We start from the raw sequence: 23,635 nt of genomic DNA, 5'->3' as shown, positions 1-23,635 counted from the left end.
TCACAATTACGACTTTTTATATATCACAATTTCAATTATATGTTACAATTTCGACAGTCACAATTGCGACATTTTATATCACAATTTAAACTATGTGTCACAATTACGAATTTTAATATATCAAAATTTCAACTATGTGTAACGATTGCGACTATATGTCACAAGTGTGACCGTCAAAATTGCGACATTTTATATATCACAATTTAAACTATGTGTAACAATTGCAACTTTGTCACAATTACGAATTTTAATATCAAAATTTCAACTATATGTCAAGTCAAGTCAAGTCACATTTATTTATATAGCGCTTTTCACAATACAGATTGCATCAAAGCAGCTTCACAGTGATAACATGAAAGTAGTACAACACAGTTCAATAATATTGTTGAATATTAAATATCCCCAACTAAGCAAGCCAAAAGCAAGGCGACAGTGGCAAGGAACCAAAACTCCATCAGATTGGATGGAGAAAAAAACCTTGGGAGAACCCAGGCTAGTCAGGGGCCAGTTCTCCTCTGGCTAACAATCATAGCTTTACAGTAAGTCCATATCAGAGAGTACCTGGAAAAAATACATTTAGTTAATCATGTAATATTTAGGGGATAACATATCGCCGGCGTTGAGTCGTCTCTTCGCAGGCGTTGAGTCGTCTCTTCACAGGCGTTGGTCTTCTCATCACAGGCGTTGAGGCATCCGAAATCCCCGTGAGAGGCAGGATACCAAACTGGAGCCTACGAACGCCATTTTTCTCGGGACAAGCGTCCCGAGATAACAGCAGAAAGGCAGATGGGAAATAATTAGCATAGCTGATGTTCATAATGATTTCCATTACACGGGAGTAGGTGTTAGAAAACCATAATCTCACAACTCTCCGTAACCCAAACTCTCCGCAACCATACGGACCGACCCGTTTGTCTATAAGGCTGTCGAGCCCCACTGGTGCGTTAAGCAGTTTCAGTGGCAAACGGTTCCGTATGGCATAGCAGAGGACTAAAAGGTAAGCATTATGTGAATGCTTGACTAAAGAGACACGTCTTTAGTCTAGTTTTAAACTGTGTCAGCGAGTCAGAGCATCGGACCGTATCGGGAAGGCTATTCCAGAGTTTTGGAGCTAAATGCGAGAATGCCCTCCCTCCTTTCGTGGACTTCGATATCCTAGGTATGTAACAAATATGTAACAAATATAATTACAAAATTTCAACTATATTATGTAACAATTCAACTATAACGGTCACAACTGCGACTTTGCAACAATTGCTTTATATCTCACAATTGCAACTTTTTATATTTCACCAGTGCAACTTAATGTCTTACATTTTCAACTTTACACATCACAATTGTGATTCACTATATTTCTCGAATGCATTTGTAGTTCACAATTGCGAGTTTATCTCACAACGTAACATGACATCTAACAAAGGTGACTTTATTTCTTGCAATGCGACTATATTTCTCATAATGACAAACACAGCAGATGTTCTGAGACAATCTGCCGTGGGCCAGAATCACGCCCGACATCTGTCTTGATGATAACACACCTCATGAGCTTGGAAAGAAGAGTTCAACATTAAACACACCCAGGAGACTGTGACCCAGGGGGAGATTCTGCTTTTATGGCTCATTTTTTCTTGCACAGTTATTCCTCCTCATCTTTGAAATGAAGATTTGGAGGATGGATTACCCTTTATCATTGCTTTAATAATCCTGACATTATGAACTCATCATAGCTAAAGCTTCATCATAATACAAAAACAACAGGGGGAGATTCCAGAAGAGCTCCTGTATCATTCCTGAACTCAGTGCAGGTTAATATGTCTCTCAAACACCTGTGTTCTGTGTTGTTGTCACTGACCAGGCCAAAGTCTCTGCACTTTTTGGCAGACTTCAACAGTCAGTCGGTCAGCGTCTGGCTGGGTCTGGAGACGGCTCTCAGGAATTCTTCTGAAGTCGAGCAGTGACCGTGTTCATGCGTCGGCTCTGACCAGTGCACTGGAATGTGATGGGATTTTTTAAGCTGGAAAGGTTGTGAGAATGACCTGTGTGCTGTAGCCATTGTCACATGGGCATTACAAATACCAGATACTTCACATTTCATATCACTAAAGTCAAAGATGGAAACTGCTTTAGCACTTGATAAGCTTGGCATTTATTAGTGGTACCATTAGCATGGCTATTATTATAGCTTATAGTGTGGAATTTGAACAAACCACTAAGTTATAAACTTCAGCTTGACAATAAAATGGACACTGAAGGAAAGTCCCTTGTGCACTTAATTGTGTTGAATGTTCACTTGTAGTATTAAACACTGCACTTGCAAATAATATAATATTAATGAAATGAAAGGCCAACACATTGAGAGGAGACAGGTGCACGAGTTACACTTTATTTAATGGTGACGTTGTTATATGATTAAGTACTAAGCAATAATAATTAACAACATGTACCTGCTATAGGGTAAGGATGAGTTTGGTTTGTGTTTAGTTGCTTGTTATTATGCATAATTTACTGTTATTACTATAGTAAGTTCATGCAGCAAGGACACTGTAAAATAAAGTCTTCCCACTGTTTCTTATAAAAAGTGAATTTTGTAATAATGTCGAAATACCTTTTAAATCACTGTTTTAATATTATTTTGTCATGCTTTTTATGTGTTAACTAACTAATTTTAACCATGGCGTGTTACTCAATATTATTTTGAAGTTAATTTGTACACTAAACTGCAACTTCATCATTACAAGTGTGTTATTGACATACAAGTTTCAATACGATGACATTAAAGTATATTTCAGTTACCATAAATGCTTGTCTGTTCATTCGGCGGTATCATTATGAAATCATATAAGACACACTTAAAGGGATAGTTCACTAAAAATGAAAATTGTGTCATCGTTTGCTCACCCTCAAGTTGTTTCAAACCTGTATGAGTTTCTTTCGTCTGTTGAACACAAAGGAAGATATTTTGAAGAATGTCGGTAACCAAAAAAAATACAATGGATGTCAATGGGGTCCATCAACTGTCTGGTTACCAACATTCTTCAAAATATCTTCTTTTGTGTTCAGCAGAAGAAAGAGACTCATACAGGTTTGAAACAACTTGAGGGTGAGCAAACGATGACACAATTTTAATTTTTTAAGTGAACTATACCTTTAAGTCCTACTTAAGTGGGTCAAAAAAAGCACTCTTAAGTTGAACTATTTGCATTTAATATAAATTTTAACTATAACACATTTTCATTGAATTGCAATATTAACAGCCTGCATAGCAACATGCTAAAAACACCCAGTGTGCTAGCATTGTGTCAGTAACCTTTAAATGAAAAAGCACTACTTTCTTCAGAGTAGAAAAATGTAAAAATCTAGCTTGATGTAAAAAGACTAATGTAAGGACTTTTTTTTTTTTTTTTTGCAGAACTGTGGTGTGGAGACTGATAACTTGAAGACTCTGGCAGGTCAGATGCGAGCAGCGTCCAATAACTTGCACAACACTGCGTCAGAACGGAGGAAAAATCCTTCTTATGATGGAGTAAGTCCAAACAAACCACCTAACGTGTTCCTCACCGCTGTGGTGGAGCTGATAGCGGCTGCCAAGGGCATGCTGGCCTGGCTTGACAGGTATGTGAGATTCACACACACACACACACACACACACACGTTAAAAGAAATTCCACTCGCGTTAGGAAAAGTGAAAATTTTCAGTGAACCCACAACCAAAATGTATGTTTAGAAAGCATTTTACAACATATTCAGAACAACAATTTGCTAGCTTGCCACCGTATTTCCTCATTAGCTATGAATTGTAGTACAGGGGGGGTCATCATTGACAGCGTTTTTAAACACCGTAACTGCAAATTAACTTCATGGTCATTTTTACTGGCAGCTGTCTCACCAACTATTGCTTTGGTTTTGTGCTCCAGTCAAAACACCTTCAATCTTTCCTCGTGACGTCACACAGAGCGCCGGCATTCAGACGCACACACGTACATAGGCTATATACCGCACTGCATGTTTGGGCTTGAAACAACACATACCGGTATTCACCAACATTTGATCACTTCTGTTGTCTTTGTGTGCAGGACCCCCCTCACAGGAATCAGCGATTTCACCTCGACCAAGAACAAGATCATTCAGCTCTGTCTGGAACTGACCACAACTGTCCAGAAGGTTTGTTACTGTGCTAATGGTCACACACCATTTCCCAAGTTTGCATTAAACCAGTCAAAAGTACAATCAAAAACATTATGAATGTTACAAATTATAATAACTGTTGTTTGAAGTAGAAGCGTTTATTTTATCATTATTTTATAGTCTTTATCGAGTGCAGAATTTATTTTATATTTTTCAAATTCTTTTCTTTTTTAGTAAATATTGTGTAAAACATTATTCAATTTAACACACATTTTAGCAGGGTCATTGTCGTTAACTAAAACTACAACCATAAAAAAATGGTTACCATAACATTTTCTTTACTTGAATTTAAGGTTAACTGAAATAAAATAAATTACAAAAAACATGAAACTTATTTTATTTCAGCCTTTTCAACATTTTTCATTTTCGATTTAGCGTTTCTCATTGTTTACGCAGTAAAACAAATAAAACTAAATGAACCAAAACTAATAAATAATTAAAGCTGCAAGCAGCATTTAGCGGTGTTCAAGCAGTTAAGGCCTTTAAGGCCGTTAAGCACAAAAGCATCAAAAGACATAGGGCCCTATTTTAACGATCTGAAACGCCAGTGTCAAAGCGCAAAACGCAAGTAACTTTGTGGGCGGATCCCGGCGCTGTTGTTATTTTCCCAGCGGGATAAATGCCTCTTGCGCCAGGCGCAAATCTAAAAGGGGTTGGTCTGAAGTAGCTTCATTATTCATAGGTGTGGTTTGGGCGTAACGTGAAATAAACCAATCAGAGCGTCATCTCACATTCCCTTTAAGAGCAGGCGCGCTTGTTCTAAAGCGGATTCCTATTATAACGGCGGATTTGCCAGGCGCGCGCCAGGAGCGGTTCACAGCCGAGGAGAGCAACGTTCTCGTCAGGGCCGTAAAACACAGAGAAGTGACATTGGGGATGGAGAAACCCACCCAAATTAACTTCTGTTAAACAGGCGTATGATAATTTGGGTTAATGTGTAAGCTACATGTATGCTTTTATAATAAATTGTCTATCTATCTATCTATCTATCTATCTATCTATCTATCTATCTATCTATCTATCTATCTATCTATCTATCTATCTATCTATCTATCGTAATAATGTATGATTTGCAAAAATGAAAACTGCTGGTTACATGAGAGAATCAACGTGTATGCGCGTTTTGCACACGCTACATTGATTATGGCCAAGCATGCGCCCTTAAAATAGCATAATGAACAACGCGCAACGCGCCACTGACTTTAGACTACTTTTTTTCTGGTCAGTGGCGCAATTGTTTTATAGAACAGCAAAATAGCATGAGGGAAAGTTTGCGCCGGAACACGCCTCCTCTTTGCGCTGAACCGCCCCGGGGAGCGCAAGTTCATTTCCCAGTTAACCGACGTGCGTCTGTGGAGGGAAAAGTCCGCTTTGCGCGGGTGCAAAATAGGAATGATACATGCGTCAGTGTACAAAGTCATTTGCGCCGAGTGCATGATAGGGCCCATTAAGTTTTATATAACAAGTATTTAACCACTGAGATCATAGATGGAATAGACCATGTTTTAGCATGATTTACCATGATACACATTTCAGTTTGATTTTTCTTGATTTACCATGTTCCAGTATGATTTACCATAGTTTACCATGATATACCAAGTTCTAGTATGATTGACCATGATTTACCCTGTTCTAACATGGTTTACCAGAATTGAACACATTGTAGTATGATTTAATATGATTCTAACATGGTTTACCATTGTTTACCATGATTTATCTTAGTTTACCTTGATTTACCATGTTATAGGATGATTTACCATGATATAGCACATTCTAGAATGATTTACCAGGATTCTAGCATGATTTACCTTATTTACTATGATTTACCATGTTTCTGGCGTTATTTACCATGATTTACCACGTTGATAGACATTATGTGAAGCATCAGAACAATTGAAGTGATAAACTCTGACAAAATATGATTGTGTTATAATAGTAATTGTTATATAAGTGATTTATTATTGTCTATATATGAATGCAAAAGCACATGTGAAAAGACTATTAATAAGTAGAGTGGCCAGCAGAGGGCAGTAGAAGACCACTTACTGACTCACTTTCATTTTGAACACACTTGGTTTCACCAGTATTCTGCACTAAAACAAACCAGTTGTTAACTATATTATGCATGCTTACACACACACAAACACACACACGGGATATGTTATTGTGAAAATCTCTTTTAATGGTGTATAAGCATGCCTATGGTCCGATCTCCATGAAACTTTGCATGCTTCTTCACCATGTTATGACACATGTGCTCATCAATTTTTGTGAAGTTCTGAGTTTTTATTTATGATTTATAGGCTTTTGATGTCTTTACACGCCCCCTTTTCTAAATGACCCTGTTACAGTGAACCAAAGGGCAAAGTTCAACTTTCTTTTGATAATTATTGATCTAGAGAGTCCAGAGAATTGTCCTAGACTGGTCTGGTTCCGATCGGGCGAAAAACCAGGGACTAGTTCGCGAAAGTAGGTTTTGGACAAAATTAGAAATAGCAGAACATTTTTCTGGCCTAAATCGATTTTGGAGATACACATTTTGACCGCCTTGAGCCAAGGATCTTGACTTGATTCTAAGTCAAACTGTCTAGGAGTTATGAGCAATTTAGTACTTTTGGTTGCTGTAGCGCCACCTATGGGCCAATCAGGGTCATACTCTGATAGGTTCTCCCCAAACTGAGGCCCTACCACCTGGCCGAGTTTCAAGTCTCTAGGCCTTACGGTTTGGGCTGCACGATGCGTTTTAGGGTGGTTTTTTTTTTCAAATAGCAATTACAATAGGTTTTCAGCACTTCGTGCTTGAACACCTAAAAATGAATAAATGCTATATAAGCATAAATAACTTTTGAAAACGACAAAACACACAGCAAAATTGCTAAAACTTTCAACTTTCTTTAAAACATTCTTAAAACGGAAAATATGTAAAGAAATCGAATTCAAAATATTAACAAATATATAATAGTATGTCAATGATACTAAAATAACACTGCTTTATAAATTCATTTATGTATATCACATCAGCTTTAGATGTTTTTTTTTTCTGCATCAACCTTTAAATAAAAGTTAAGAAATTCTTGGTATTTTTAAAGGGGTCATGACATGGGGTGGTTGCACAAAAAAAACCCAAATATTATGCAGAAAAACTATTTGCAATCTTCATTTTAAGGTGCTGCTCCTTTTAAGGCTTGTCAGTAAACAGCCACTGTTATGATTGGCTAACGTTATTGCGTAAGAAACAGTATCAACGCCCACTCACTATTGCACGCGAGTAAGTGTTTTAAAAACATTATCCATATAAAACCGTCATTTACAGACAAAGCATTATGAAATCATTTACTAAAGGTTTGTGATGCAACTGCTGTCAGATCCAATACAGCTGGATGCTTTAAAGCCAGTGGGCGGGGCCTATGGTGCGACGATGTAAAACTATTCGTTAATGTCTTGCTCTGGAGGCGGGAATATGCAAATGTATTTGCCAGTGTGATTTGCCCAATATCAAAACAAGCTATTTTGGAGCTTGATTAAATAAATGCTTTGTTTATAATCAGGGCATTTTAAGCTATTAAACTTGCAGGATGTTTAATGATACAAAGAGTGTCTTAAGGTATGTCTTTATGAGCTCTTTACACACAGATGTCTCCTGAAGCACAGAGAAACATATGGTTTTACTGAGACCGTCTCAGTGGGGATGGGCGGCTCATAACTGTGATCGATGTCTCGGCTCTGTTTTTGCTCTTCATAGTCTCACAGCTCTCGAGCGCCGCAATCCAAACTCTGCAGCAATTATCCCGTCAAACTTGTCTTTAAACCATAATTAAACACAGGCGACAGACCCTTCTCCACCTATCCGTCAGCACATTCCAGATTTCGAATCCTTATATCACATTATATACTAAATACTTTCTTTGGTATTTTGATTTCATGTTTACCAGTCCATATTTTCCTGTGGGAACTCAACATAATGTGGTGTCTCATGCGAATCCTCCCTTTTTTTAATTGCAGGATTGCACAGTGTTTGAAATGGAGGAGAAGATATTAGAAGTGGTGAGTAGAAAGTCTTGCCGTCCGACGTTTCACACGCGGTGTATTTATGAATTCCCCTGAAGCAGCAACATCATTCAGGCCGGCAAACTTCTCTCAGGTCAGAGATTCAGCTGTTATCTGTGATGCATTCGGGTTCATTGTAAGTGTGGAGATGTTTTCTGGAGCATCCTGTGTATAACAGTATCTCACAGTCTTCATTAAAGGAATGTTCTGGATGCAATACAATAATTTGGACTGTTTGTAATAACTAGGATAAATTGCATGTGCACTTGAAGTCTATGGGGCAAGGCATTGCACTTAGAAATAACATTAGCAATACTTAATGTGATTCTTTTGGGATTTGATTGGATGGGATTTGATAAATTATGATTTTTGTTTAATATCAGATGTCCTGTTGGGCGGTCCCCTTGGCCAATGAAAGCTGCGATGGGTCCTGCTGAACATAAAATAGTTATGAATTGCTATGAAATTGTGTTGGTTTTGACTTGAAAATTGGTCGCTGGTTCCATAAAAATACTTGCATCCGAATGTTATTTGTCTAAAACACTGGTTCTCAGTCCTGGCCCTGGAGTACCCCAACACTGCACATTGTTAATGTCTCTAATCTAACATATTTATTTGAAGTCTTGGGCTGTGTTCAAAATCGCTATTCCCTACATTACTCCACTAATATAGTGCACTCGAAGGAGTGAATGAAAACGAGTGAGTGAATTCGGACACTGAGTTTCCCAGAAGCGATGCCGCTTTTGCATAGTTTGTGTTTGCTGTTTAATAATCATTTGAAGCTTAGCAAACTGGCAGCTCCAGTAGCAATTAAGCGATTTATCTTTAACTCTGTCATGGAAACTAGCATGTATAAAACCTTAATTAAACAATTATACCTGTATAATATTACGCAGTACCCACATTGGACCAGTGGTTTGGAAAATGGATGGATGATTTGATTCAGCTGCAGGCGCCATCTTCTGGTCAGACGCGGGAATTCATTCAGCACGACCCTCACAGTGCATTATGGGTATTCTCTAACTGTTGAGCGTACATCAGTTGCACACTCTTTTTTTAAAGTGCATTATGGGATTGAATGAGTGCACTCGATAATGTCTACTATGGTTTCTACAAAATGGCTGTCGCTTCAAATAGTGCCCTATTTAAGGGTATAGGGGGCGATTTCAGACACAGCCCAGATCTTCTGCCGTCAGTCTGAAGGTCTGGCTACACAAGACTACAAAATATGCATGAAGCAACTTAAAGGGTTAGTTCACCCAAAAATGAAAATGATGTCATTAATGACTCACCCTCATGTCGTCCCAAGCCCGTAAGACCTCCGTTCATCTTCGGAACACAGTTTAAGATATTTTAGATTTAGTCCGAGAGCTTTCTGTCCCTCCATTGAAAATGTGTGTACGGTATACTGTCCTTGTCCAGAAAGGAAATAAAGACATCATCAGAGTAGTCCATGTGACATTAGTGGGTTAGTTAGAATGTTTTGAAGCATCGAAAATACATTTTGGTCCAAAAATAACAAAAACTACGACTTTATTCATCATTGTATTCTCTTCCGGTTCTGTTGTGGATCCGCGTTCAGTGCCACTGCTGATGTGTATCTGGTGCGTCCATGTATTCGGGTTCAAATAAATATGACTGGGCAAAAAAATGCAAGTCTTCCTCTGTGTGGAAATCCTTAGACATGTTTGCGAAGATTGTTTTGTTTCCAGCGTGCGTCTCCCTCAGACTGTAAACGAAGCTCGGGCGCACCAGACACACGTCAGCAGCGTCTTACGTCAGCGGCGGCACTGAACGCGGACCCACAACAGAACCAGAAGACAATACAATGCTGAATTTTTGTTATTTTTGGACCAAAATGTATTTTCGATGCTTCAAAACATTCTAACTAACCCACTGATGTCACATGGACTACTTTGATGATGTCTTTTTCATGTCATGATGTCTTGACATAATTTTTTGGGTGAACTAACCCTTTAAAATTGTGCATATTACATAGGCATATTTTTCCAAATTCTGGATTAGTTATAATAACCAAATGGTGGATTCTAAGTATCACAACATTGTTCTTTCTGTTTACTTAAGGCACGGGTTTTGACTGGCATTTGCGACTCCACCATGAGAATTACCTCTGACCCCTTGAAGACTCACATGACCTGTTTGGAGGAAGTCCCCATCCCCAATATCAAACCAGGCGAGGGACTGGTGAGTGTCAACACCTTTTGCACACGACTCGCTGGTATTGTTGTGCTCGTTGTGTAACAACTGCATGTTATTTGCTTATTCTTTGAAGGGGATGTATATCAAATCCACTTACGACGGACTTCACGTCATCACCGGAACCACGGAAAATGTGAGCCGAGCTTTTTTAATTCACTGATAGAACAATAGATCGCTGTGACTTGTCTTGCTGTTAATGCATCAATGTCCAGCATCACTTCATAGTGTCTAATGGTTTGACAAGATCCATAAAACAAGAAACAGAGCATTACTTCAATTGATTAATAATGTCTGTCTCTGTTTCACTCCTCAGTCTCCAGCGGACCGAACTCAGCGGATTCATGCAGGCGATGAGGTGATACAAGTCAACAGACAAACAGTGGTGAGCCCATCCGTCTGTCACATGATAGTGAGGGGGATTATGGGTAATTAATCTGCTCTAAAAGAGTGAAAGGAAGCAAGATGGCGAGCTTTTTGTGTTGGACTGAGTAAACCTGATCCATGTGAGAGAGAGATATGTCAGTGCTGAAAAGCCTTTTGGATAACCGTATTGTTATGGACTCCTTTATCATTGTTTTGGATCAGGGCTGTTTTTTATTCACCTCATATTTACTGTACAGTGAAAGCACTGGTGCCGAACCGTTTGTGTTTGTACAGCATAAAGCTATTCAGACTGCATTTGTTCAGCTACAGTAGGATCAACTTTCCCCCATTTATGGTCATTTATGTCCAGGTTTCATTTCAAGTCAAACCTTGTGAAAAAGAAGTGCACTTAATTGTATTTAATGTGCCCTTGTAGTGTACTTCAGATCTTAAAAGTATAGTTTTAAAAACAGGTAATATAATATTAATGAAATAAATTGCCGCTTAAGTAAACTTAGAGTACACTTTCATGACTATGTTTCTTAACACACTTAAGTACACTCTTAAAACATTTATCACTTAATCTTTTGTCTGGTTTTAAAGAACTACACTTATTTCGATTAACATACTAAAGCATGTGTGAAGTACTTGATTATAACTGTGGTTTTAACTGTAGTGTGTTATTTGATATCACATTATTAAAGTTAATGTATTTTAAATGTATTAAATTGCAAATTCATCATTATAAATGTGTAATTGCAAATACACGTACACATAAAAGTTTCAGTATAAATGACATTAAAGTATATTTTAGTTTACCATAAATGCTTGTCGGTACATTGGCAAGATACTCTAAATATATTTAAATGACAAGTAGTTATGAAATAACTTATAAATATGTACTTAATCCCACATAAATTGGTCTAAAAGCTCTTAAGTTCAACACATTGGATTTACTATTAATGTGAACTATAATACAATTTCATTTAATTGTAAATAACATAAAATCATTACATTTATTTCACACTTAAGTATTGTAACAATTATCCACTGAAAACATGAAACAAGAACAGACGTGGCAAGTATATTCTTTTTAAGTATATTATTTCTGTTATAAGCACTCTTTTTAAAAGAATGCTAAAGTGTCCTTTTTTCACAAGGGCATTTCCGCCTCACAGCAAAAAACAAATCACATAATTGTGAGATAAAGTTCAAAATAATTTGGATACAGATTAAAGTTAATTATTAAAATTTATAATACAGTATATGTAATAATGAGAAAACAATTACGAGAAAGCCGTAGTTACAAGAGATAAAGGCACTAAACGTCAAAATTATTAAATACATTTCACCCCAAAATAATACAAAAAATCTTTACATTTACAATTTAAATAATATATCATTTATTTATACTGCATTGCACTAATGAAAATGCATTACGGTAATGAGAAATCTGCGCGATTAATGTGAACGTCATTCCCCAATGCAAATAAATCGTATTGTCCTAAACTGGAACTGGAAATAGGATTCATTTTCATTAAGTGAAATATCATTTCTTATTTCATATTGATTCTGGGGTGAAATATGATGTGGACATGTTTTTGACAGGTTTTGTGAGAGTAAACTGATGTACTCCTGTAACTTCTTCTCAGGTGGGCTGGCATTTGAAGAGTCTGGTGGAAAAGCTCAGGGAAGATCCTCAGAACGTGACACTGATGGTGAAGAAAAGGCCGTCAGGCACCTGTGGCTTCACCCCCGCACCACTGAAGAACATGCGCTGGAGACCCCCTGTCGTCCAGGTACTGCCCTCGCTGTCTCTGTCTGTTTAGATTCGGGCTGGATTCCAATCTGCATGCTGTTGACATCAGGATTGTTAAAAAAGTAGTCTTTTTGCATGGATCTGGACTAATATTGTCCACTTTGAGTAATCCAAAATGTCAGGTTTAGCCCAGTGACATCAGTTTGATGCTGTTTTGAATGCTTTAGTCAGATGCAAATTACACACTAGAGTGTGCCGTTTCAGAGAGGCTAGCAATAGCAAGCTAGCTTTGAAAGCATACGATACTGATTACTGTTTTACTATATCTTTTTTATCAAATAAATACAAGTGAGCATACTGAAAGAGACAAAAAGATTAAATTTTTTTTACCTAAACCCAAACTTTTGAACACTTGTGTAGACTGTTACAGTATGCAAATAGTAATAGCCTGTGAGGTATTTTACAGTGTGTTTCTCTGTGTTTTTCACATTTGCACAAACTCCATGAACTTTCATTGTTTCAACATGAGTGGATGGGTTTGTATGGGTGTTGCAGGACTAAAACAATGAAACGCTTCTTCCCCTTCACATACACATTAACTTGCCTCTGAAAATGCATGTAGATTTCACAGATCTTTCACAGCTGACTTGTGTTGATTATCAGTTCAGATTGCTGGACCAGCAGCAGGGTTTCACATCAGGATGTGTGTTTCCACTTGATTAAACTCCCAGTCCAAATGTCACGCAGGCATTGATTTTGAGAAATACTGTTGCTAATATTAGTCCATATGGACTCTCTCAAACCCCTCGCCATTCTTTTTAAAGGTCAGACCGTAGATTACAGCTCAAGAAAAGCGATTTCCATTTGATGAAAAAAACATTAATGTAAAAATCCACGAGAAATAGTTTATGTATTAGTGTTTTTTTTGCATGTAAAATGGAGATTGCGATTATCCCACGATTCTGAAGAAAAATAACAAACAAAATAACTTGCAAACTAGAGGTTCTGAAAGATGGTTCATTGCTTTAGTCAATTTAACAAATATATAAATTTGAACGAAATTATTTTTACACAAAAAGTCAATGTCTCATTCATAAAGACTTGTTTCGCTATTGGATGAATCGGTGTTTGTGAATAAATCTTTAATATTAATGATTCAATGACAAACACTTTTTTTAAACAGTCACTTGTCGCCACCTCCTGGCGTAACAATAAGTAATACAATATAAGTGTCAAAATACTTTCAAAACATGATTTACTGTTTATACCTAAACTATAAACTTTTATCCCCTGTTATTTAAATCTTTGTAACAGATAAATAATGATAATGTGTGGTTGAAAAGACTGCTTTATACTGTTCATTTACATGGCAGCTGCTCTCTCCAGATCAGCGGCAGCTCGAAAGCAGATTCGAATGTTGCAGTGTGATGATCGTTTTTTTTAAAGGTTAACCAAAGTCCCTAAAGCCTTCGGTTTAACCAGTTTAACATTGCGAGCGTTAGCGGAACGTGAGCAGCACGTGTTTTGTCGCTGCCCATATCAATGAATTCACATTGGAAGCGTGACGGCCAACAGTCTCATTCATTAAAGCTGCAGTCCGTAGTTTTTCCTCTTTGTCGCCATCTCTGTTCGAAATCTGCAATTGCAGTCATTCGCGGAATTATCAACTTTACGTGAGTTGTACTTCAACACCCTTGACACGGCACAGCGCGGAGGAACACAGTGTTTGAGGAGACTGTGAGGCTGTCAGTCACCGCGCCGGTGTGGATACTGGCATTCAGAATCACAGATTATTCTTTTTGGAAGTATGACCAACATAATAAGTGCTGTGAGAAAAGGCTATAAATCTCCACCTCCAGCATCCTTACACACAACATAGTTTATACTAGCCGAGACTCTTCTTTATGTGTACAGATGTGACTTAATGACTCAAAGACATGCTCGAATCTCCCGCGGAAATCCACCAGTATCACTGGAATTAAAAACATTATTACAAGCTTACTGTTTTGAATCGAGCTAAGGCAAGCAGATAGTTTTGAACACTGGCTGGTTATGTATTTTCTCAAATATGTATTTTGGATAATTTTTAACCCCAAAAAAGCTACGGACTGCAGCTTTAACATGGGCAGCGACAAATTACGAGTTGTTCCTTGACGCTTGCGATGTGAAACAGAGGTAATAGACAAAGCGGAATCGTTGCCATTTAGGAATAAGATCGCGTGGGTGTTTGAATAGAGATCGTGATCTTTTTAACGATTAATCGTAACAACTATGCAACCACCTACAAACTCATTGTACCATCCATAATGTCCTATACCATTGTGGTGATGAGTTCGAACTGACGTCTTCGGCATGGGAGGCGGTGTGCGCTAACAATGACGCTAAAGACTGCAGTCACTAGCGTGCCTCTTGAGATCAGGGGAGTGAGGTTTACTCACACAGCTCTTACTAGCTTGCCTCCGTTACACTCACCTCCCTAAACCGTACTCCCATCCGGGTCACGGCACCAATATAACCCCTCCGGTTCTACTCGCACCGCTCCGAGCGGGATTGGACCTGACGTCTTCGGCATGGGAGGCAGGGGCGCTAACAAGGATGCTAAAAACCTAGCGTCTGCCAGTGCACTTCTTCTGGCCAGAAGTAGAGTTTACACGCACAGCTCTTACTATCTTGCCTTCGTTACACAAGCACCACTCACATTTCAGAAAGTGTAAAAATCTAGTTTACAAAATGTACCTTTCAATTAATGAAAGGCCTGCTTGCCAACAAATGTTCTTTTCAATATCTGTTTATGCAATTCATATAATTCATACAGGAACTTATTAAGTATAAAGACTATCACCGGTTATTTTATCAAAAGTCAAACAGTACTTTTGGAATAATGTGGACTTAAGTTCATTCTTGCCCTGGCAAAGTCTATGATTATAGGCTTAAAGAAAGTCTGCATTCAACAAAAATTGGCATGTCTTAACAAACAAAGCAGAGCCTTGAGATGAAAAAAAAAATTCACTACAAAGTATGTTATTGTAGTGATTTGGTGTTGAGGTCAAAGGTCGGTGGATTGAAATGGAGTGAAATTGATACAACTGTTAATCTCATTTAAAAAGATTATGTAAGATGTAATTTAGCAAGGGTTTCTTCACAATTATCATATGCAAACATGTCTTAAACATGGCAGCATGAGGGATTAATAACTTTGTTTGTTTCAGAGCCCATCGTATGTGCCTGCCGCCCAGTCATCCAGAAATCCTGTGCAAATCTCCATCAAGCGGCCGGAGAAACCTGCAATTTTAGATCTCTATATTCCTCCTCCTCCTTCCATGCCATACAGCCCACGGTCAGTTTCTGTTTCTCTGATAACGTATCGCCATCATATTAAAGGGTTAGTTCACCCCAAAAATGAAAATTCTGTCAGTAATTACTCACCCTCATGTTGTTCCAACCCCGTACGACTTTCAATTCATCTTCGCAACACAAATGAAGATATTTGTGATTAAATCTGAGAGCTGGATCACTCCTCCATAGGCTTCTGAAGGGATCGAAACTGGCCGGCCCAAAAGTTATGAAAGACATCGTTAAAATAGTCCGAGTGACTACAGTGGCTCAATCTTAAGTTTATCAAGCGACGAGAATACTTTTTGTGCGCAAAAAAACAAACAAAAATAACGACTTTATTCAACTAATCATTTCCTTCTCTGTACGGCCGTGATATTTCACGTAGGGAAACTACGCAAAGCTTCTAGGTTGTACGTCACGCATCACACACATGACCAGCGTCGGCCAATAGTGAGCCTACGTGTGACGTGCAACCTTGAAGCTTTGCGCAATATCACTACGTGAAATATCACGGCCCACGGATAATGAAATGAATAGTTGAATAAAGTCGTTATTTTTGTTTGTTTTTTGCGCACAAAAAGTATTCTCGTCGCTTGATAAACTTAATATTGAGCCACTGTAGTCACTCGGACTATTTTAACGATGTCTTTCATAACTTTTGGGCCGGCCAGTTTCGATCCCTTAAGAAGCCTATGGAAGAGTGATCCAGCTCTCAGATTTCATCAAAAATATCTTCATTTGTGTTCCGAAGATGAACGAAAGTCTTACAGGGTTGGAACAACATGAGGGTGAGTAATTACTGACAGAATTTTCATTTTTGGGTGAATTAACCCTTTAAATCAATTACTCTGTGGCTCTGTTTCAAAACATAGTGAATCGTCTTACTTTACTTCCTGCATAGGCGGCTGCCTTCTTAGGCATAATAAGCACTACAAATTAATTATGCATTCTTGATTCATCATTTTGTAGAAGTAGAGTTAAAAAATCTTGCTGAATTTTTTTTGTAGAAATGGTACATCGCCATCAAACTCCAACCAAACGGTCTTGAACGCATCATAAGTCATAATTACAACGTCACAACTCTTACATACGAACTTCCCAAGAGAACTTGAATGCACCATAAGCTCGAACAAGCACAGAAATGCATAGTGAACATGCACCAATATTGGGTAGAACTGTCATTTTTATTTGTAATTATGAACTTTTTACCTATACTTCATCCACCATTTTAGAGAATTTTAAAACGCTGTCTTGGATTGTTAACACTATAATGCTTCTTTATCTCTGTATGTCTGTAGAGATGCAGAGACGAGTGAATGTGCAGGTGTGAAGATGAGACCAAAAGGCTCAGAGTCGCCCAACTCCTCTCTGGATTTAGCTGGTAGACGGCGTTCAAACGCCAGCGACTACACCAGCAAACCTAGCGTGAATCCAGCCGAGGTCGTCATCCCACAAGCAAGACTGAGACAGCGGACTCCATCTAGAGGTCAGAACCTGTTTAACAAACAGAACTTTATTTTTGTGACATTTCCAAACTATTGTCACTTATACATAACATGATTGTTAAAGGGATAGTTCACCCAAAAATGGAGAAAATAATTGACTCACCCTGAAGCCATCCTAGGTGTATATGACTTTCTTCTTTCAGCCAAACACAATCAGAGTTATATTAAAAAAATATCCTGGCTCTTCCAAACTTTATAATGGGAGTAAGTAGAGTTTTTGAAGCCCAAAATAGCACATCCATCCATCATAAAAGTAATCCATACGGCTCCAGGGGGTTAATAAAGGCTTTAGTTTAGGGTCAGGGGTCACTCTTCCGCCAGAACTAGACTCGCGTACGGCAGTGATTATAGTTTATAAAGTTATAAATATGGATATTTTTATTACAAAAACACATCGCTTCGCTTCAGAAGGCCTTTATTAACCCCCAGAGCCATATGGAGCACTTTTATGATGGATGGATGTGCTATTTTTGGCTTTAAAAACTCTACTTACGCCCATTATAAAGCTTGGAAGAGCCAGGATATTTTTTAGTATAACTCCGATTGAGTTTGGCTAAAAGAAGAGAGTCATATATACCTAGGATGGCTTGAGGGTGAGTAAATTATGGGATAATTTTCATTTTTAGGGAAAAGAACCCTTTAAGGCTTTTTTCTTTTTGCGTATCCAAACACGTAGTCTGAACAGCAAAAAAAAAAAAAAAAAAAAGAATGACCCCAATGCAAACCAAATTATATTCCAGATGACAAGTTTTAGTCCAGTTCATTATATGAGCCAGTTCTGTTAATAAATGGTTCAAAAGACTCACAAAATTAGAATCAGTCTGACGAATCATTCACTGAATGAACTTACTGAATCAACAAGACTCACTTAGTTATCATTACTTTCATTCCGTCTGAGTTACACAAGTTGTAAGTGAAAATTAAATGACGAAATAAATGTCTTATCCAGCACGCCTCGAGCAAGGACTCAATTAGACTGATTCTGTCTTTGTGCACATGCTTCAGGAAAGCCACGTCCCATGTCCATGCCGGTAGACACTTGCCTGGGCGCGTCGGACTCTCCCTCCAGACCCTGGGCTCTTGGAAGGAAAGGTAAGCGCAACACCTGCCTGTGTGTAAACTACAACTGAATCTCCAGCTGTCAGCGTAAACATTTCACAAGCACAGTTACATGGGGAGGAGCAGACAAAGGTCAGATAACACTGTAATATTTGCATTTTTGTCTCTGTAAGTAGCTCAAGGGGTAATATCTCTATACCCATAGTTCATTTCGGTCAGACATCAGTAAACTTTTGGAATGTTTTTGCAGATTAGAAATACATGCAGAGTTGTTTTCCTGTTGTACTGAAGAATCTGAAGTCATCATGAATTTTCTTTTACATTGTTGCAACGTTTGCTACTGTTACACTTAAAGTATACTTAAAAGTATACTTTTATAGATTAAAAGTGGACCAAATTAGTCCCAAGTAGTATTGAAACAGTAGACTTACAAGTACATACTAGTACATTGATAATAATATACTTACTAAAGTATACTTAAAAAAATATACTAGCTTTGAAACAATCTACATTGTTAAAAGCGCTATATAAATGAAGATGACTTGACTTGACTTGAACTGTACATAAGTATACTTCATAAAATTGACTTGAGGTATACTTACTTTTTCACGCGCACTCATGCATGTGCAGGAACAGACAAAAAGTACAAAAGTAACAACACATTACTTTCAGCTTTCAATAAAAAGAGTTGTCCAGTAGGTAATATAAGCTGTAACGTTAAGAGATCTTTTGTGCCGCGTACATAGCTCTAGGGGTCGGGAAATATTCGAAGTAGTCAGAATATAGTAATATCCTTAAAGTGTTTTTAAAGGTGTATGTTATAATATAATATATGATGTTGAATGCATTACTGTTAAACACTTGCACAAAAGAATTATGTGAAAAGTAAAAAAAATTAAAAAAACACACACGCAAGGCCTGGAAGAGAGTGAGCCTCAGCCAGGAGAGAAAAAGTAAAGCTAAAGTAACGTAACAGTACAAAAGTAATGTAACTAGTTACTTTTTTAGGGAGTAATGCAATATTGTGACTTTTAAAAGTAACTTTCCCCAAAGCTGAAGGTTTTCCTCTATAGGGGCTTTCGCACCCTATAGAGGAAACCTTTTCATAGTTCCTAGAACTATTGGCAGAAGTTCCCGTTCTTGGCGTGTTCGCACCGCAGGAACTGGGAACTATTTTAGTTCTAGGAACTCCTTTCAGAGGAACTAATTGAGCTCCTACTTCAGAGTAAGGTCTAAACCAGCTCTATAGGAACTATCCGTGACTTTACTGACGCTGATTGGCCGAACGCACGCGAAACACCAGCACCCGCCATTTTTTTAAATTTAGATTATAGCCTATATTTTTACTCATGAACCTGGAAAACAGTGATAGATGGACCTCTCAACCTTTACGCTGAGGAGAAAATCCAACGCAACTTTGAGGGGACCAAGCCAAACATGATTATGTATTTCTGCTCAGCTAGCAACAATGGACATCAACCACACGGCATACGCTAATACCTTTTCATACTGTCTACTTTCTGAGAACATTGTGCTTGGTATGTTTTTCATCCTCAAACCAAACTTGGGTCTTGAGTTTAAATCCCGTCGGGCTAGTGCACTTCCCATAATGTGTACACGTTAGCTCAGTAGGCGGAGAGTAGACGGTGTTTTCTGGCTGTTCGAACGCATTTGACCACATGAGCGTTTACGAAAACAATGCGTTTTCAACTACCTCTGGAAGTGGTTGAAAGTGGACAATTAAAGGGGTGGTTCAGGATTTTGGACATCGGGCCTCATTTCCAAGTGAGCCTTATGTCATGTATTTGTCTCTTGTTTTGTGTGCAAACACATGGTCGGTTGTTTTGGGCTATGTGTTGGCATTGTCTTGTGTTTTACCTGGTTTCCTTGTTAATGTTGTATCAGTGTCACCTGTGATTGTGATCATGTGTCCTTACCACGCCCCTTGTTCCCTCGTTAGTATTGATGTTCATCAGTGTCACCTGTACCTTTTGTGATGTGTTCTATGTAAGCTCCCGGTGTTTGTTCCTCAGTGCTGGTTCGTCTTGTTAACAGTCGGTTCTGTGAGTATTGTGCTCTGTCTGTGAAAGTTCCAGTTCCTATTTGTGGTCAAGTCTAGTTATTGTCTGAGTTACTGGTTGTTTGCCCCATCGTGGGTCTTTGTTTTCCGTTTGTAATAAACCGTGTTTTGTAAAATTACTGTCTGCGCTTGGGTTCTATTTAGCGTAACATGACAGAACGAACCAGCCCATTTGAACCCAGCAGACAGTCGACTATGTCTTGTTCCGCCAGTAGCCAGTTGGGTGACGAGGAGCGATGGTGGCAGTCGACACATCGAGGACATGAGGAGGGGCAAGATTCCGTTTCCTCCCCAGGGAGAGAGATCCCTGGAGAGATATGCCCAGGGCCTAGAGGAGAAGAGAAATTTTACGCCGGAGGTCCTCCTAAACTCCTATTTCATCGCGGGGCTCAATGTACCACCTCCGCTGGCTGAACGGCAGGGGCTGATCCGACGCCCATTTCGAGAGGTAGTGGACCATGTGCGTCGAAAGGAGCGGCAAGACCCCACAATGACGTTGTCCGCTTCTGCATTACCAGCGATCCCGGAGAGTCGCGTCCTAGCCACGACAACGCTTGGCGCCCACGTTCTCGCTGCTTCGACGTTGGCGGGGGGTCCTTCAGCCTTGGCTGCGGGGATCACGGTACCGATCCTAGATCCGGCTATGGCTTCTGCACCGCGGTCAAAGAGGAGGAGGAAGAGATCGTCGGGTTTGCCGTCTCAATCCCTTCCCGGCTCCGTGCCGATTCTTCAGGTTGCTTCTGACAGTCTGGTCCACGCTAAGGCAGATGGGAGAGTGACCAAGTCCAGCCCTGTCCCAGCTGTGGAGTCTAGTTCTGTCCACGCTGTGGTAGATGGGAGAGTGACCAGGTCCAGCCCTGTCCCAGCTGTGGAGTCTACTACTGCCCACGCTGAGTCGTCTGTGGCACCCCCTGTCCCAGTTCCGTTGCGAGTTGCAACGCCCCCAGTTTTAGGTTCTGTATCGTCTCCTCTGCTTGCTGCCACAACATCTGTTGTTTCCCCGATTACCCCTGTTCCTGTTGTGCCCCGACCTGTCCCCCCCAAGACTGTACCTCATGTGTCTCCACCCAGAACTGCCCGGTTTTCGTGTCCTCAATCAGTGCCCATGTCCAATGAATTTAGGACTTTTGTTCCACCCACCCACCCTGGACCTCCACCTACGAACTCTTTTGTTCCCCCACCCCCCCTCCCTCATGTGTTATTTTTATTGTGTCATCCCGATCCTACTGTTATGTTTTCGTGTTTGCCACTGTTAATGGTTGTTATGTTTTGTTGGTTTATGTCTAGTTTACAGTCGGTTATGTCCCATGTGGAGCGTCTGGTAGCCGCTCCGTAAGGAGGAGGTTATGTCATGTTTTTGTCTCTTGTTTTGTGTGCAAACACATGGTCGGTTGTTTTGGGCTATGTGTTGGCATTGTCTTGTGTTTTACCTGGTTTCCTTGTTAATGTTGTATCAGTGTCACCTGTGATTGTGATCATGTGTCCTTACCACGCCCCTTGTTCCCTCGTTAGTATTGATGTTCATCAGTGTCACCTGTACCTTTTGTGATGTGTTCTATGTAAGCTCCCGGTGTTTGTTCCTCAGTGCTGGTTCGTCTTGTTAACAGTCGGTTCTGTGAGTATTGTGCTCTGTCTGTGAAAGTTCCAGTTCCTATTTGTGGTCAAGTCTAGTTATTGTCTGAGTTACTGGTTGTTTGCCCCATCGTGGGTCTTTGTTTTCCGTTTGTAATAAACCGTGTTTTGTAAAATTACTGTCTGCGCTTGGGTTCTATTTAGCGTAACGTGACACCTTAGTGTTATTTATCAGTTGAGACAGTTTTCAAAATTTTTCATCCAGTCGTTCCAGTTGCATAGTTCGCCGGTGCTAGGCTAGCGCGAGTCAATGGTAACTGCTAGCCTGCCATTAAAAACAGTTTTAGCCACTCCACAGTACACCAAAAGCAAATAAATTATAACGCCAGACTATCCATGTAAATGTCTGTTAAGAGAATAATGTTAAAAATCAAACTACTCTTGCATCTCAATGATCGCAATACATTTACAGGAACTAGTTTCTCAGCAGCGGCGGGATTTTACTTTACTCCGGTTAGTAGTCCTGCGCCGAAAAGTAAACACAGAACCGAAGCGCACTACAGTCGGGACTCCCTGCACTACCTCTCTCTACCTCTCTCTCTCACTACCTCTCTCTCTCACTACCTCTCTCTCACACTACCTCTCTCTACCTCTCTCTCTCACTACCTCTCTCTCTACCTCTATCTCTCACTACCTCTCTCGGTTGCCTAGGTAACTACATATCACTCCGCCGCTGCTGTAGACTGTGCTAATAAATACAGGGAACAAAGTATAACTATTGCAATGCAATGAAAGGGTAGTTTGATTTCTAACATTATTCTCTCAACAGACATTTACATGGATAGTCTGGCGTTATAATTTATTTGCGTTTGGTGTACTGTGGAGTGGGTAAAACAGTTTTTAATGGCAGGCTAGCAGTTACCGTTGACTCGCGCTAGCCTAGCACCGGCGAACTATGCAACTGGAACGACTGGATGAAAATTTTTGAAAGCTGTCTCCACTGATAAATAACACTAAGGCTAACTTGGAAATGAGGCCCGATGTCCAAAATCCTGAGCCACCCCTTTAAGCTCAAAATGTTTTAGACACCGTTCACACCTGTATTTAGCGCCGTCGTCCACTTATGATCCGGTCGACCAAAACGCATTTTAATACCAGCTGTAAACAGGGCCTAAAAGTGTTTCCATCCTTATATGATGTGTCTTGTCTGTCCTCAGGTGAGGAGGTTTTGCACAGGTATCTGAGTAACGAACAGATCCCCACCATCTCAGAAGAGTCGCCCTGTTACCCACTGCCCTACCGGCCCACAGGCGAACGCCAGCTCGTCCGAGGGGTCGACCACATCCGCGGGAGCCAGTGTTTCATCAATGCGAACCTACACGACAGCGCCACCATACCCTACCAGGAAGCCATGGCACGCAAGCCTGCGCCGAAATCTCCCAAGAGACCCCCGTCCGAACCCTCTGTGCTCAGCAGCTGGATCGCACGGCTCAAGCTGCTCACGCACTG

The 23,635-nt window shown here is 39.7% G+C and overlaps 1 protein-coding gene across 1 annotated transcript in view; it reads left to right on the top strand.

Annotated features, from left to right (window-relative positions):
• LOC130096212 (CNK3/IPCEF1 fusion protein-like) overlaps positions 1 to 23,635 on the top strand; it is a 91,725-nt gene that overhangs the window by 29,895 nt on the left and 38,195 nt on the right. Inside the window, exons 3-13 of the mRNA XM_056262896.1 lie at positions 3,410 to 3,612; positions 4,074 to 4,161; positions 8,188 to 8,229; positions 10,318 to 10,437; positions 10,526 to 10,585; positions 10,766 to 10,834; positions 12,468 to 12,614; positions 15,784 to 15,911; positions 17,209 to 17,396; positions 18,421 to 18,507; positions 23,344 to 23,633. Coding sequence (XP_056118871.1) covers positions 3,410 to 3,612; positions 4,074 to 4,161; positions 8,188 to 8,229; positions 10,318 to 10,437; positions 10,526 to 10,585; positions 10,766 to 10,834; positions 12,468 to 12,614; positions 15,784 to 15,911; positions 17,209 to 17,396; positions 18,421 to 18,507; positions 23,344 to 23,633 — 1,422 coding nt within the window. The remainder of the gene's footprint in view (positions 1 to 3,409; positions 3,613 to 4,073; positions 4,162 to 8,187; positions 8,230 to 10,317; positions 10,438 to 10,525; positions 10,586 to 10,765; positions 10,835 to 12,467; positions 12,615 to 15,783; positions 15,912 to 17,208; positions 17,397 to 18,420; positions 18,508 to 23,343; positions 23,634 to 23,635) is intronic.

The sequence above is a fragment of the Rhinichthys klamathensis genome, unplaced genomic scaffold (assembly GCF_029890125.1).
Source record: "Rhinichthys klamathensis goyatoka isolate OS25496 unplaced genomic scaffold, OSU_Roscu_1.1 h1tg000196l_1, whole genome shotgun sequence".
In the NCBI taxonomy this organism is placed as follows: Eukaryota; Metazoa; Chordata; class Actinopteri; order Cypriniformes; family Leuciscidae; genus Rhinichthys; species Rhinichthys klamathensis.
This window is presented reverse-complemented; position numbering and strand designations above follow the sequence as displayed.